The sequence below is a fragment of the Gossypium hirsutum genome, chromosome A04 (assembly GCF_007990345.1).
Source record: "Gossypium hirsutum isolate 1008001.06 chromosome A04, Gossypium_hirsutum_v2.1, whole genome shotgun sequence".
NCBI classification, from domain to species: Eukaryota; Viridiplantae; Streptophyta; class Magnoliopsida; order Malvales; family Malvaceae; genus Gossypium; species Gossypium hirsutum.
In genome coordinates this window covers 10,047,131-10,064,455 of record NC_053427.1, presented here as the reverse complement: position 1 = coordinate 10,064,455, position 17,325 = coordinate 10,047,131, and the positions used below count along the sequence as shown (strand labels likewise).

General features: G+C 34.6%; 1 protein-coding gene across 1 annotated transcript; it reads left to right on the top strand.

The window, feature by feature from the left end:
- Positions 1-7,366: 7,366 nt before the first annotated feature.
- LOC107948003 (receptor-like protein 9DC3) lies at positions 7,367-9,055 on the top strand. Its single transcript, XM_016882490.1, has 2 exons — positions 7,367-8,683; positions 8,738-9,055. Exons 1-2 carry the CDS (start codon positions 7,367-7,369, stop codon positions 9,053-9,055), a joined length of 1,635 nt encoding a protein of 544 aa, XP_016737979.1.
- Positions 9,056-17,325: the final 8,270 nt, after the last annotated feature.

Genomic DNA, 17,325 nt, shown 5'->3' with positions numbered 1-17,325 from the left:
ACTACGTATTAACCCCTTACAATATTCGGCCAACCACACCTACAGATCATAGTAAGCTTATAAGAAATCAATAAGCAACTCATTAACAAATTTTTGTCAATGTTTACCACATAATCATAATTTCACTGCAAGCTGTCTTCCTGAGCAATAGTCACTAAATTATTTATAACTGGAGCTACGAAACTCCAAATCAATTTATGTTAATTTTCCCTGAAAATAGACTCATATATCTTATATCCATAAAATTTTCAGAATTTTTGGTTTAGCCAATCAATACCAGATTTTTCTCAAAGTTTCCCATGTTTCACTGTTTGACTAATCTGACCACTCTTCATTACGAATCAAATTTCTCATTGTAAAAAATTAAAAATATGTTCTTGTTTATTTCATTAGAAACTAGACTCAATAATCTTTAATTACATAATTTATTCAGCTTCTAATTCATCTCCCACAATTTATGGTGATTTTCCAAAGTCACGTTACTGCTACTGTCCCAAGCAGATTTATTACCAAATCACTCTTTCACACATACCTTGCATGCATGTTATTGAAACATGTATATCACCAATCAATCATCACATATCTATGATTTTACTTAAGAATAATCTCCATTTCATCATTTTAAAGCACAACATGTTAGCTGATTTTTCCCTTTAACATCTAAGGCACATGCATGCTCATTTGTTTGGCTCAACTTCACCTATCTTCCATTTTTTTCATCAAAAGAACATGAAACAACAACCATTTCCTTCATCTTAATTCATGACTAAATGCTCACAACACAACTAAAAACCAAAATATGCTTCAAGAGTTAAGGTAGAATCAAGAAGAACTCATGAACATCAAGATAGAAGCCAACTACCATGAACTTACCTTCAATTTTCTTCCCCAAGTGACCGAACACTCAAGAACTTTCTCCTCTCCTTTCTCTTCTCTAACTTTCAACTATGATGAACAAAGATGGATAAAACTTTGTTCTTTTCACCCCTTTTTTTTTAATAAAACTTCATATTTCATCTATTTAATTCTTTAATACAAAAGACATGAAATTCTTATCATGAAACATTTACCTAACCCATTATCATGAAACATTTACCTAACCCATTATCATGGAACATTTACCTAACCTATTATCAATTTGTATCAATTTGTACCATAAATTATGGATATCAAGTGTACATTTTGTCTACAACAACATGATGGCTGGCCACTTCATGTAAAATGGGAGGTTTGTCATGGAAATCCTCCTATTTTGCACTCCTATTTATTTGGTCACTTCAATTTAGCCTATAGCATTTTCAAACATTTTCACATAGGTCCTATTTCATAATTTCACTCACAAATGACAAAATTAAAGCATGAAATTTTGCCAACATTCACAGAATTCCCGAAAATTGGGGTGTTACAATTTTGTTTCCTTTAGTAGTTGTGACGTTCCTAATTTTCTTAAGACAGATTCTTGGGATGAAGGTACAGACTGTTGCAAATGGGAGGGTGTGGTGTGTGATAACAAGAAAGGCAATGTGATCAGCCTTGATCTCAGTTGTAGTGGACTAAGTGGTTATCTCCAATCATTCAGTTCCCTCTTCTCACTTCAAAACCTTCGATGGCTCAACCTTGCTGGCAATGATTTCGGCAACTCTAAAATCCCACCTGAGTTTGGTAAGTTGAGGAGTCTAACTTATCTCAATCTCTCGGACACTGAACTCACTCGTCTTGTCCCACCTGAAATCTCTCTTTTGTCAGAACCAATTTCACTTGATCTCGGTCAAAATCATCCTTTTTTGTTTAGGAACCATGATTTTAACATGCTTGTCCATAACCTTACAAAATTAGAAATTATGGTTCTTGACGATATGAATTTGTCCGTGGTTCTACCTTATTCTTTCCATAACTTCACTGTCTCATTAAAGCATCTAAGTCTTTCCGATTGTGATTTGCAAGGAAATTTCCCAACCCAAGTTTTCCATCTTCTATATCTTCAAAACATCATTTTAAGACATAATCCAAATCTTATTGGTTATCTACCAGAAACAAATTGGAGCAGTCCCCTTAGGTTGTTGGATGTTTCATGGACAAGCTTTTCAAAAGGGTTACCCGACTCAATTGGTAACCTTAAACACTTGAAAACACTTAACCTTGATAGTTGTGTTTTTATGGGGTCAATCCCTTCAGCACTTGGAAACCTCACAAACTCACCTTCTTGGATATCTCAAGAAAATGTTCCAAGGGCAAATTCCTGATGTTTTGGGAACTTAAATGATCTAATTTCCATAGGTTTTTCCTCTAACAATTTTAGCGATGTCTTCCTATCATCAGCATTTAACCTCACCAGCCTTAATTTCATGGACTTCTCTTCCAATTTCCTTCGAGGTACCCTTCCCAACAACATAAGTGGACTTTCGTATCTACGAGAACTCCAATTATATACAAACTTGCTTAGTGGTAGAGTACTAGGTTGGTTGTTTATTCTACCACCTTTATGTTGGAACAAAGGCAGCAACAAAAGTAGCAAAACAGTATTGAGTTTGCAAAGCAAAGTAAAAACAAAACAAAAATGAATGAGAAAGAGTTTTGAACAACAAGAATTGAGGAAAATCATCAATTTGATTAATAATTCAAAAGATATATAAGTTACATAACAAATTGGACAGTTACCTACTAATATAACTGCTCCCACTAATTTACTAATACAAATTTGAATTACAAATACAAGCAAGTTGACATATCAGCTACTACATCAACTTCAAATCAAAGACAAATCCTACTAACTTTAACAACAAGTTACAAAGTAACTAAACTTAGTTACATAGGAACAAAGTAATCAAAATGAACAAATCATGTTGCTACACTCGGTTCTGCTCCAATGCTGGTCTGTTTGCTGAGTTGCTGGCCACATGTTGCATTGTAGGCCAATGCTCAACTCTCCTCCTTGGACTGTATGCAACACATACCAATTTTCAAACTTTGCTGTACCAAGTGGCTTAGTTAAAATATCAGCCAATTGGTCTTGTGAGTTGCAATGAACAAGGCTAACTTCTCTTGTCTGCTCAGCCTCTCTAACAAAATGAAATTTGATTTTAAAATGCTTAGTCTTGCCATGGAAGACTGGATTTTTAGCAATAGCCACTGCTGATTGATTGTCAACCTTAATTTCAGTAGGCTCAAGTTGCTCTTCATTGAGATCATATAGTAACTTCCTAAGCCAAATGGCTTGATTTACTACTGCTGCTGCTGCAATGTACTCAGCTTCTGCTGTAGATTGAGCAACTGTTTGTTGCTTCTTCGAACTCCAGCTAAATACTCTTGAGCCAAGTGTGAAGAAGTAACCCGAGGTTCTTCTCATGTCATCTGCAGAACCAGCCCAGTCACTGTCTGAATATCCCACAAGTCTAAGTTCATTTTCCCTCTTGAACATGACACCAAGCCTCAAGGTTCCCTTAATGTATCTAAGTATCCTTTTTGCTGCCTTGAACTGAGATGTGTCACAACAGTGCATGAATCTAGACAACAAGTTAACAACATGCATAAGGTCAGGTCTAGTTGCTGTCAAATAGAGCAAATAGCCAACTAAGCTTCTGTACTCCTTTTCATCAGCTCTCTCTTGGTTTCCAAAGCTGGTCAGCTTTTCTCCTTAAGCCGTTGGTGTGCTTACTGATTTGCAATTTGACATGCAGAACTTGTCTAGGACCTTCAGGGCAAAAGCATATTGGCTAATGAAGATTCCTCGATCAGATTGGTTCACTTTCATGCCAAGAAAGTATGTCATGGCTCCCAAGTCAGTCATATCAAACATTTCCTTCATTTGAATCTTGAAGTCATTGATCAGATCAGTTTTGCTTCCAGTCACTAGTAGATCATCTACATAAACTGAAATAATCAACAAAGTTTCATCTTTAGTCTTCTTTACATAGAGTGTTGGTTCACTCAGACTTTTCTCGAACCCAAGTCTGCACAAGTAAGCATCAACTCGATCATACCAGGCTCTAGGTGCCTGTTTCAGACCATACAAGGCTTTCTTCAGCCTATAGACTTTGTTTTCTTCTCCTGGAACTTTAAACCCTTTTGGTTGCTCTATGTAAATTTCCTCCTTTAGAAAACCATTCAAAAAGGCTGACTTGACATCCAATTGGTGAATCTTCCACTGTTTTTGTGTAGCCAAGGCAAAAAGAAGCTTGTTTGTGTCAAGCCTAGCTACTGGAGCAAATGCCTCCATGAAGTCAGTGCCATACTCTTGACTATAGCCCTTTACCACCAATCTTGCTTTATGTTTGTTTAAAGAGCCATCAGAGTTGATTTTGGCTCTAAAAACCCACTTGACACCTATGACTTTCTTCTGATCTGGCCTATCAACCAAGTTCCAAGTTTCATTCTTTCTGATCATCTCAAGTTCAGCTTTCATTGCCTTCTTCCGGTTTCTGTCCCTTGCAGCTTCTTCATAGTTTGAAGGCTCAACTATGGCTACATTACACCTATGGTAGATGTCAGCAATGGTTCTGGTTCCTCTCACAGGAGGATCATCAATGTTTGCACTTTCTGGTTTATTCTCAACTGGCTCTAAACTGATGTCAAGTTGTTCTTGATCAATCTGACTTGCATCTGAACCTTCCCAATTCCAAAACTTTTCCTCATCAAATTTGATGTCCCTGGTCACTACAATCTTCTTTGTTGAGGGATCAAACTCTCTGTATCCCTTTTTGGCACTGCTGTAGCCAACAAATATGCCAGGGGCAGACCTTCTTTCTAGTTTAGTTCTTCTTTCAGCTGGAATGAGTGCATAGCACATGCAACCAAACACCTTCAGATGGGAAACTGATGGTTTAAGTCCATACCATGCCTCAAAGGTTTTTTTTCTTTTACTGCTCTTGTTGGAAGCTTATTCAACAGGTAAACTGAGGTGTTGACTGCTTCTGCCCAAAATCTGCTTGGAAGTTTGCTTTGAAACAGCAGACATCTGGCCATATTCATCACTGTCCTGTTTTTCCTTTCACAAACTCCATTTTGCTGTGGAGTATAGACTGTGGTTAGCTGATGATGGATCCCTGCATGCTCACAAAGCTTTTGAAATCTTTCAGATAAGTATTCAGCCCCATTGTCAGTTCTCCATATCTTGATTTTACAGCCTGTCTGGTTCTCAACTAATGCTTTAAACTTGCTAAAGGCTTCAAATACCTCAGACTTTTGTTTCAAGAAGTAAACCCAACGAAGTCTGGTAAGGTCATCAATGAACAGCACAAAATATTTGCTGTCATTCAAAGAAGACTTCATTGGTCCACAAATATCAGAGTGCACTAATTCAAGCCTTTCTCGAGCTCTCCAAGCTTGGTTCACTGGAAATGGCAATCTGGCTTGCTTACCAAACTAACAAACATCACAAACACTGTCACTTGCTTCCACTTTAGACATATCCTCCACCAAATTCTGTTTTTGTAATAGGTCAAGTGATCTGAAGTTAACATGGCCTAATCTTCTGTGCCATAGGCCAGCATTATCAGTCAAGTTTACATAAGCTTTGTTTTCAAGCTTATTAACATCAAGCATGAAACATTTATCTACCATGCCTACTGTAATCAATTCTTGACCATGACAGTTCTTTATAACACATGAATCATTTTTGAAAACTAGGGAATACCCTTTTTCAACCAACTGACCAACACTCAGCAGATTCTGATCAATATTAGGCACAAAAAGCACATCTGAAATGATTTTGTTACCTGAACAAGTGTTGACAAAAACACTGCCTCTGCCTTTGGCTTCTATCAGCTCACCATTGCCAATTCTGATTTTTGAGACATAGCTTCTGTCTAGATCCTTGAACAGACTCTCATCACCTGCCATGTGGTGTAAGCAACCACTATCCACCAACCAATTGCTTCTGACTTTGCTTGAAGATGCAAAGCAGGAGGCTGTGAACACATGCTCCTCTTGAGCTTGAAGATCCTCAGCAGCTTGAGCTTGAATCTGCTATTGTGCTGGTGCCTTTGGTTTGTTTTTACAAACTTTATCAACATGGCCAATTTACTTGCATCTTCTACATTGAATGTCTGGCCTAAACCAGCAAAATTTTTCAAAATGTGTGGTTTTCTTGCAGTGAGAACATGGTGGAAACTTCCTTTTGCCTGAATCTCTCTTTGGCTTATCCCTCTTATCTAGCCAAGACTTTCTTTCTTTCTGGCTTGAGCTAGAGCTCTCTTTGGCCTTTGCTTGGAAGGCTCCTTCAGGATGGTCTTCCTGCCTATTGGCCCTTCTTTGCTCCAAAGCATAAAGGGAGTTCACCAACTCAGACAAGGAGATGGTTGTTAAGTCCCTTGAGTCCTCGAGTGATGAAATTTTGGACTCAAATCTTTCAAGGAGTGTGGTGATAACCTTCTCAACCACCCTGCTATCACTGAAATCTTCACCAAGCAGCCTTATGCTGTTGACAGTGGCCATGATCCTGTCTGAGTATTGCTTAATACTCTCAGACTCTTTCATCTTCAGGTTTTCAAAGTTCCTCCTCAAGTTGATCACTTGTTGCTGTCTTGTTTTATCTAACCCCATGAACTCCTCCTTCAGCCTCTCCCATGCTTCCTTAGGTGTGCTGCAGGCCATGATCCGAGTGAAGATTACATCTGACACTCCATTCTGCAGGCAAGCTAAGGCTTAGTGTTTCTTGGTGCTCTCCTCAGCATGCTACCTAATCTGAGCAATTGTGGGATTAGCCCTCAATGGAGGTGGTTCAATGTCATTTTCAACTACACTCCACAAGTCTTGAGCTTGAAGATAAGTCTTCATCTTGACTACCCAAATGTGGTAGTTTTCACCAGCAAATACTGGAGGTGGTGGAGCTGTGAAGCTCATCCTGATGCAACAAGTTTAACAGGTTCAAACTCCTACTTTCTCGTGCTTTGTTTTCTCAAATGAAACAACTAACAATCAGAGGCCCTCAAAGACTTAGGCTCTAAATACCATTTGTTGGAACAAAGGCAGCAATAAAAGTAGCAAAACAGTATTGAGTTTGCAAAGTAAAGTAAAAACAAAGCAAAAATGAATGAGAAAGAGTTTTGAACAACAAGAATTGAGGAAAATCGTCAATTTCATTAATAATTCAAAAGATATATAAGTTACATAACAAATTGGACAGTTACCTACTAATATAACTGCTCCCACTAATTTACTAATACAAATTTCAATTACAAATACAAGCAAGTTGACATATCAGCTACTACATCAACTTCAAATCAAAGACAAATCCTACTAACTTTAACAACAACTTACAAAGTAACTAAACTTAGTTACATAGGAACAAAATAATCAAAATGAACAAATCATGCTGCTACACTCGGTTCTGCTCCAATGTTAGTCTGTTTGCTGAGTTGCTGGCCACATGTTGCATTGCAGGCCAATGCTCAACACTTTGGAGTATCTAGATCTCCACTCTAACAAACTTAATGGTCTTATTGACCCAATCCAAGAGCCTAATCTTGTCCTCTTCAACCTTCCTTTCCTTGACCTTTCATTTAATAACTTGAGTGGTAATATCAAGTCATGCATGCTTGTGAAGCTTAGGAATCTAAGCTTGCTTGATCTTTCACATAACAACTTACTATCATTAACTAGCTGCAATTATGGTGCCAATTCTACACTACCCATGATAATTTGGTTTCATTTCTCTTCTTGCAACATGCAACGTTTCCCAAGCTTCTTGAATGCATCCAAGTACTTGCAACTTTTAGATCTTTCTAATAACCAAATTCATCGTTCTATTACAAAATGGGAAGCCGAAGGATGGGAGAACTTGACCACTTTGAACCTTTTTATGAACTTCTTGATTAGCGTTGAGAAAATTCCAGGGAAGCATCTGTATTTTTTGGAACTTAGCTCCAATTCACTTCCAGGACCACTTCCAACTCCACCACAGAATTTGAGTTTTTTATTAATCTCAAACAATGAGTTGGTTGGAGAAATCCCTTCCAAGATTTGCAATTTGAGTTTTCTTTCCGTACTTGACTTGTCTAAGAACAAGTTGGGTGGAACTATTCCAGATTGTTTTGGGACTTTTGGGAACAAGCTTTCAATGATTTTGAGAACACTTAATCTCAATGGTAACCAGCTTGAAGGATCAATTCCGCAGTCATTAAAGATCTGCTTCAATTTGGAAGTTTTAGATTTGGGCAACAACAACATAAATGATACATTTCCTTATTGGTTAGATACGCTTACTAATCTTGAAGTTCTTGTCCTTCGATCTAATAGATTCCATGGTGGCATTCAAAATTTCAATAGAACATTTTCCTTCAGAAATCTTCAAATGATTGATCTCTCTCGAAATGAGTTCACTGGTCACATCCCACCCGAGCTATTTGAAAATTTAAAATCAATGAAAGATATTCAGGTAGACGAAAGTGGTCCAGAGTACATTGGAGGAGATTATTATCAAGACTCTGCAATTATAAAAATGAAAGGGTCAGATTTCAAACTTGAGAGATTTTTAACTTCTTTCACAGTTATTGATTTTTCAAGCAACCATTTCAAGGGGTCGATTCCTAAAGAAGTTGGAGAACTTAACTCACTCATTGTGCTCAACTTCTCGCACAATAGATTAGCAGGTAATATCCCACCATCACTTGGAAAAATGACAGCACTTGAATCATTGGATCTCTCATCAAACAAGCTTCAAGGAAAAATCCCAGTGCAGTTAACTGTCTTGACAAATCTTGGAGCATTGAATCTTTCTCATAACAATCTTGAGGGGTAGATACCGTTAGCTAATCATTTTGATACTTTCTCAAATGATTCTTTCGATGGCAACTCCGGGTTATGTGGATTTCCATTGTCAAAGAAATGTGGCAACAATCAGGAACTAGAATCATCTCCATCAACAGTTGCGGACGACTCTGAAACAACACTTGTTTGGAAAATTGCAGCAATGGGTTATGGAAGTGGACTAGTGCTTGGATTGAGTATGGGATACATAGTTTTCACAACTGGGAAACCCCATTGGCTAGTGAAGATGATCAAGCGAAACCCACAAGAGAGAGGAAGGATCCATCAAAATGGAAGGAGAAAGAATTAGCAATGGATGGTATAGGGTTTGTTTCCAGCATCTTTTCCATAATATTTTTCATGTATTCTTGTTATAAGAAAAGTTTCATGCACGATTTTTAATAAAAGGTTAAGCAAGTCTTGTTTCTCCGCAGTACCATAAAATTGGGATTTTAATTATTACAGGAAACAGAAACATCCATTCCAAAGCCATAGCTCTCGATTATACCATAAGGATGGGAGAAAAGTTTTTAGGACAGAAAATAAAATTTGAACTTTTAATAGTATATACCTTTATAATTTTTAAAGGATTAAATCAAATTTTTATAATTTTAAGGAGGCCAAATTGTAATTTTAATTTTACTAATTTAAAATTTTAAAAATTTCTAAAGGGCATAAATAGTAATTTTCCATTTTAGGGCGGGCCGAGGCCCTACCAGCCCCTAGATTCCCTCTGGATTATAGTAATATAAAATTTCACTATTTTTCTTTCGAATGATCAATTCTGTTGGGGATCAATCTGATTAAGTAACGAACAAGTAAAATAGCGGAATAAGCACACAATTTTAACGTGAAAAAACCCTCCCAAAAGGATAAAAAAATTATGAGAAAAAATAATTTTACTATAATGGCAAAAGAACGAATATTAAAAAGATAGAAACAAAAACTAAATCCCGAAACCGAAAACAAAGAACCCTTAAAACTTAAGCACAAAATTCTTCAAAAGTGTTATAAGTTCTAATCTTTTTAATAGATGTGTTTTTTAAGGTTGTAAAAGAGACTATTTGCATGCTAATTTCGTATGTGAAATAAATTATGTTAATGAATGCTAAATAAATATTAAATCTTCTATAAAGAAAATATATTTTGTTTAACTTGACTTGCAAGTAATCTCTTATTTAATAAGAATTTAGGTCACACAACTCTAGCAAATTCTTTAATTGGAATTGAATTTCCGATCACTTAGTTAAAAGATGAGGTGAGCAACTATAACAACACTATCTCATTGTTAAAATAAAAATAAATTTAAACGAAAATTCGACCATACAAAGAAACCCAACCCATTTTTACATTAAGAAAGTAGTGGCTTGTAATATTTATTTTTATTTGTACAATACTTATTAAATAATGTCTCACAGGATTATGATTACGACATGGATACCAATTATTGTAGATACAAAATAAAAGTTTGAACCGATTGATGCATTTACATGAAAATTCAACCATAAATTTACTTAATATCATATAAACCAAATGTTGAAGAACCAAAGACATTATATTATTTGAGAAAAAAAATACAAGACGAAATAGGACCCAAATCAAACTCCCATCTACTTCTGTTTGTATTATTTCATATTAGTTTTTAATATATTTTATATAAAAATTAATATTTTATTTTTAAATTAGTAAAAACTAATATATATATAATGATAGGTTTTATTTTTTTTTAAATCCAATCAAATGATGCTTTCAAACAAGTGGAAATTTGATTTAAATAATTTTATTTTTATGCAATATTTTTGGAATTGGATTGGTGTGTAACACCCTTCACCTGAGATGAACTTGTAGCTTACGAGCAAAGGATGTCACATTTGAACACTAACACTATTTAACATGAAAACCAATTAACTTTGTTTTAAACATAATTGGACTCATTTGAAGCTAATTAATTCATTGCTAAGCTTCTTTTAAAGTTTGGTTACAAATAGAAATCATTTGGAGTTCATCAAGTCAAGATAGGGTAAATAGGGTCAATGTCACAACACTAGGAAATGGGTGTCACGACACTGAAAGCAGTATTCTCAATATTGTAATACTAATTGTCAGTTTAGCATTGCTTCTAAGAAGCAATTTTGGGAAAAAAACACTTTTTAGATAAAAGCATTACTAAACAAGATGTTTTTGAGCTTTTCAAAAAAGCTCTTAAGACAAAAAAATGTATTGCAAAAGCAGTTTTGTAGCCAAAAGCAGAAGCAAAAAATTTTAGTTTTTGCTCAAAAATGCTTTTTGGCTCAAAAAAATGTTTTGGCATGTTTTGTGTAGGAAAAATGTTGTAAAAATTACACCAAATGGTAAGATTGGAAAGTTGGCATGAAATAGGAACCAAACTTGTAACACCCTTCACTCGGTCCAATCGTCAGACACGAATTAGGAAATGCTACTACAGTTACTGGAGCTAACCACCTACAATTCATAGCAATTAATTCATTCCATCACTGATTTATGACATAATTCGATGCATAATATGTTATACAATCAAAACCAGACCTCAGTCGAGCTGACGAAAGCTCTTAAGTTGTCCCGAGCCTAAAGAAGGATCAAACTATAATTTTTTCAAAGTACAAGCATAAATATTGACCGCCTATAAACAAGTTATCGTTTATAGTAAAATATAACACCAAAAATATAAGAGATTAAGACAACAATGTCTGTAAGTGCATGTGTCAAATTGTAAGAGAGGATTATTCGAGAGCTTTGTATTTTCACTTTTGTGCTATTTATTTTCTACCTTTAAGTAAGGCGAGTGAGAGAGAGTTCATGCTAAGTGTACTTGAGTGAAGTTACAATTATTCGAGTGCTAAGATAGATTGAGTTGAAATCTTTATTTGTATAGTGCTAAAAAAATTGAACCAATATTAAACCGCCACATCATATAAACTTTAAAATTATTTTTGAATTCTTTTATTTTTCTTATTCTCTTTTATATTATTTATCTTTCTTTATTTTTTCCCTATTTTTTCTTCTTCCATTGTAATGTTTGGCAATACTAGCAATGCTTAAAATTTGTCCTCCCGAAGTCGTGCACCAACAATTAATTCTATTTTCAAACTTTATCTCTTGTTGGTTCTACTTGATGAGAGTGAAAAAATTATTTCACTTATCAAAATCAATAACTTTAGAACTAGACCAAGAATCGATCAAGGTATTGGTCTAAAGATAAGAGTTGAACTGATTGACTTGCCGATTGATACAGATCAATTGAACCAAGTTAAACAACCAATTGAACCAATTTTATCTATTTTTTGAAAATTTTTATCAATTTTTTTAATAATTTATTTTATCAACCCAAAAAACTGATCAAATCAGGAATTTATTTTATCGGTTGTGTTCTTTACATGATTTATTCAATTGGAATTGAAATTATGAATAACATGAGTGGCTAAATCCCTTAGAGGAGATTAACGAGTGGATAGGGATGTGATTAACAGAAGATTTAAGGTTTCCCAAGAGGGGTAGTTAGTATGACTTACGTGTACTTAAACCACTAGGATTGGCAACCCTAGGAAGTTATCATAGGCTAGACAAGGTCTGGAGATAAGTCGAACCGAGTAAATCGTAATTTATCTTGGTTGAGAATGTGAGGTTGGGAGATAAGTGACTATGAATCAATCAATTAGTTAATTTGACGATGAGAGGTAATAATTAGTTAATCGATAGCTAATCCACCCTAAAATCGTAATTCGAAGTTAGTTGCAAACCTTGAATCGAGTTAATCTTCCTTATTGGTTTATAGATTTTTACCGTTTGTTTATTTTTCATATTGATTTATTTACACCATTTCAACTGTCCAACAAGATAGTATTTTATTAAAATGATCTTTTATTATCTTTAATTGATTTGTTCAATCTTATAAGCCATGCCATTTTTTTATAAGATTATTATAGTTCTTCGGAAAAAGTTTAATGTAACACCCTAAACCCAGCCTAGATGTTATGCCGAATCTGGTGAGGTCACAAGGAATGGGTTTTGGAAACCGTGTTGACTTGGTAAATCATCAATATCTAAAATTTACTAAAACCACAAATTAGTCAGTTTCTTTACCAGAACTTATTACAGTGGAAGCCTTTATTATTATAGTTTGAAAACGCAATCATATTTTTAGGAAAATTTTGGTTTGCATAAAATTCTTCGTTTTAATAAAATAATTTTACCAAAGCAATAAAATTGACAAACAACCCAAAAATAAATAGTTAAAAACCAAACAATCTAGAGAGTCCCAAAAATTATAAACTCTCAAATAAATCCCCAAAATTAAAATAAACCATAAATGCTAAGTTTAACAATTAAATGGTTGAGTGGTCACCGCTGAGTCTCTCCTGCGCCGATCCGTCTAAAACTATGGATTACCTAATAGAACAGACAAACGGATATGAGTTACGAAAACACAGTGTGTAACCCAACAGAAATAGACAAGCAAACATACAGAAGTCTTATACAAATCAGATATAGATTTGGACTTATATCCTTTTTCAGATACAAAAATCAGAACAAATATGCAGATTAGGTATACAGAGTCCTACCTCCATCCTCTACACACCATCTCCGACCATCCCATTACACCATGTGGGGTTAAAAACACCCACCTATCCCTACACACTACATCGTGCCATTATGACATATATCAGATAAAGTGTAGCCAAGCTGCCAGAATAGAGGCGAAGGTCGCCTTTCAGATCACTTCCTCTACATATACAAATCTCACCCCAGTCAATGATACAGATTCAACAGATACAGTATAATAGATTCAACATGATCATCATGCTTATATATAGGTAATAGTACAAACAGACATACATTTACTACACTGCTCAACTCAGTCTATCAGGATGTCTTAGCATACAAATTAGGGTTTAGATAGCCTTTACTGACCCTACAGTAGGCCCATAGTCGATTGGAGCGACCTGTACGACCTTAGGAAAAATTTTAGAATTATGGGCCCATATGCCTGTGTTGCTTGCCCGCGTGGGCCCACATGCCTAGATTGGCCTTTGCCCGTGCGGCCCACACGCCCATACTTGAGCCACCACACGGCCGTGTGCTGCGCACGTCCATGCCTTCGTCGACCACATTGCCGTGTCTCACACATGCGTGTGGCATCGACAGAATAGTTTTTCGGCTTTCGCCGAAACCCAACTTTTAGTGATTCAGGTATATACTTGTTAAAGTTTTGATGTGAAAATAGTCCCAAGCCACACAATACCTAAAAAATGATATCAAAACTCCCAAAATCAGTTCTAAACCTTACTTTAATTGCAACAAAGAAACCAACAACGATGCAGTCGAGTATTCAACACTTACCCAAAAACACTGAACGATTTTGACTATGATTCCGCAAGAGGATAGTCTCGTTCTTCATGATTGGTTGATGCCAAAAACCCAAATATCAATCGAACATAAAGAAAGAATATAATTCTTAATAATTGCCTCAAGAACGAGTGAAACTCCCTACCTTCACTTACCCTAACACACGAAGAGTCAAAAGAACGAAAAGTCACGGCTTGAAAGAGAAAATTTAACAGAATAAAGAGAAAGAAATAATTTTTGGATGGAATGGAGTCACACACAAAAAAAAGGTCAGAAATTTTCCTAAGAGGGAGAAAATCGATTTTTTTTTTGAAAAAAAACCACAAATAACTACCAAACCCCCCAAATTACACTCCACTAACCCATTAACCCGCTAACACCCAACTTCTCAGAATCCAACTCCATCAAGACTCTATCAGGAAACCGAGCCAAAAGATACCCCCTTGCTAATGCAAAGATTTGAACATAGGACCAGTAACTCACCAATTCCCTTCCCACTTGAACCAGCAGACTCATTCTGATATGGATATACAAATAATTTAATATAAGCTCACTGAACAAGGATAGGGCTTGATTCCAAAAATGACAAAAATTAACAATCTAGGACTTGAACCCAAGACATCTCACACACCCCCAAAATATTTAACCACTAAAACAAATACACATCTTGTGTTAGATATTTACAGAAGCAGAAATAAATTATTTGGGGCGTTACAATTAACCAAGACTATGTTTGTGGGTGTTTAAGTTAAATTGTCTTGTACAACTAATAGTCTTTTCGCTTTTTACTTGCTTGAACAATACCTAAGTGTATCAAATAAATCTATGTAACTTTACTACTTTAAATAAACTAACTTCTAATATCATATGTGTTCAATGTGATTTTACGTATTTAATATTTAATTAATTTTTAAAATTTTTAGAAAATAATTAAAGTAGTTTTAACATATTTAAGATACAATATAGTTTAACTTTATGTAATTAATGAAAATGAATATTATTCATGTACAATAATTAATTAACTCTAATATATTAATTAAATGATAATTAAGATGATTAGAATTCTATTCAAGTAAAATCATTATATTTTAAATCAATATAATTAACATAAAAAAATTTTAACTGATAATTTTAATTTACATGATAATTATCACAACTTTTCCTCTTATATTTTATGCTAAAGGGTACTCACATATCCTTGTATCCATGTCTGGATTTGCACCATATACGAGTATTTTAACAAAAACGAAGACACTAATTAAGCATGCTTTTATAGCAAATTGTTACTTTTCGGCGCTAGGCAAGTTGGGCATCATTTGTGTTAAAGATCTCATCCATGAGATAATGATAGTGGGACCTCAATTCAAGGAAGCCAACAACTTCTTTTGGCCATTTAAGCTCAAGGCACCATTGGGTGGTCTGAAGAAGAAGAGGAACCATTATGTCTGTCGAAACCCTTTTTTATTGTTGAAAACAATGGGGATCGACTTTTGAAAACAAAAATGTGGAGTCGCCACCAATCTCTTGGTTTAGGTGTGATTGGGCTACCTACTAAAATGTTTTGTTCTATTGAAAATAATTTTGGTTTACATAAAATCAAAAATCAAATGGGTTCGGGAGTCGATTACGCATGAGGAAGGGTGAGCACCCTTATTATGCCCCAAAAAATTGGTACCATATTGACTCGATGCTATCCTTATATCAAAGATTTTTAAGGAAAAAAAAATCTTTCAAAGCATGATTCTTCAAAATGTGTAAATAGTTTAAGTTAACTGTCAAAATTCCCTCGTCTCAAAGATATGCAACATCATACCCAACACGATTGGATACGATCCTTTATACCTTTAAAAATATGATTGATTTTTGACTTTTGAAAACTCGTACACTAAAATTATAAAAGGTTATCCAAATATTTAGTTCACCGAAAAATCATACCCAACACGATTGAGCACAATTTCCTGATGTAGACACTCAATTTTGCCCGGACCCAGAAATAAGTTCAAAAAAATAAAAATAAAAATAAAAATAAAAAAGTCCAAGTCCAGTACAAAATTACAAACATATAATTTGGCCCAATCAAAATGGCCCATTACTTGAAAAGATTTAAGGTCCATCTATAAGCTTGACTCATATGGAAATATAATCTTTAGGGATATGCAATCTTAGATATGATACAATCTTAGATATGATATACAATCTTGAAGATATGATCTTGTAATCTTGGAGATTTAATTTGTAGATATCCTTTAATCTTAACCGTTGATGTAATTGATCTGTACCGTTGGATTTGGGGAGGCTCAACTATAAATAGAGGTCTCTCCCTTCATTGTAAATCACTTGAGTTTTGGGAAGCAATAAGAATTCTTGAGAGCATTCACTCAAATTTCTCTCCCTCTTGCGTTCTTACTCTCTGTGGTTTGTTCTTATTTTATTCTTCGTCTATCTTAGTTTTTCAACCCCTTTTTTTATTTCTTCATTTTTCAAATATGTATATTTATTCCTATCTTTTATACATTTTATTATGTATTTTATATATTATAATATTTAATCTTTTTATATAGTTTATTTTCAAATATATATTTTCTATGCATGTATATATATTATATTATCATTTCATGTATTTTGAACTATTGCATTATGTTTTTATAATTTGTAAATGTTCTATTTATTCATTTTTTTAGTGTATGTCATTTATTTTATTTGTGCATAGTTTCATTTTTTATATGCTATGTTTAATTATTTCTTTTATATGCTATTTTATGATATATATTGTTGTATAATTTTTGCATGTATTATGTTTTTCTTTTAGTTTACTCATATTTTTATTTGTTTATTATCTTATATTTACCCTAGTATGATTTTTTTTATTAAACGTATGTTCATGTTATTTAGTTTTTGTAGGAGCCCAAATTAGGCCAATAACCCATTACAAACCAACCCCAAACCCAACATTAATTAAACAAGCCCAAACCCAATCTAAACCTAAACCCTAGCCCAAAAGAAAAAACACAAAACAATTCAGAACAAAAAAAAAAACCCTAGCCACCTTCCCACTTGCGCCGCAACCACTCTCTGACACCATGCCACCAACGTCAGCCCCCTTGCACCGGCCACCAACTCTGCAGCACTTTCAACTGCTCCTACAAGAGAAACACGCGAAAAGACAGAAACTAATAGAAAATCAAGTTCTAAAGGCTATAAAAGCCATCAAAATAA

Bases quoted from the DNA above. Each gene is read 5' to 3' on its own strand.
- LOC107948003 (XM_016882490.1), top strand. From the start codon at position 7,367: ATGTTGCATTGCAGGCCAATGCTCAACACTTTGGAGTATCTAGATCTC. The intron at 8,684-8,737 runs GTCTTGACAAAT...CTTGAGGGGTAG, and splicing joins AAATCCCAGTGCAGTTAACT to ATACCGTTAGCTAATCATTT.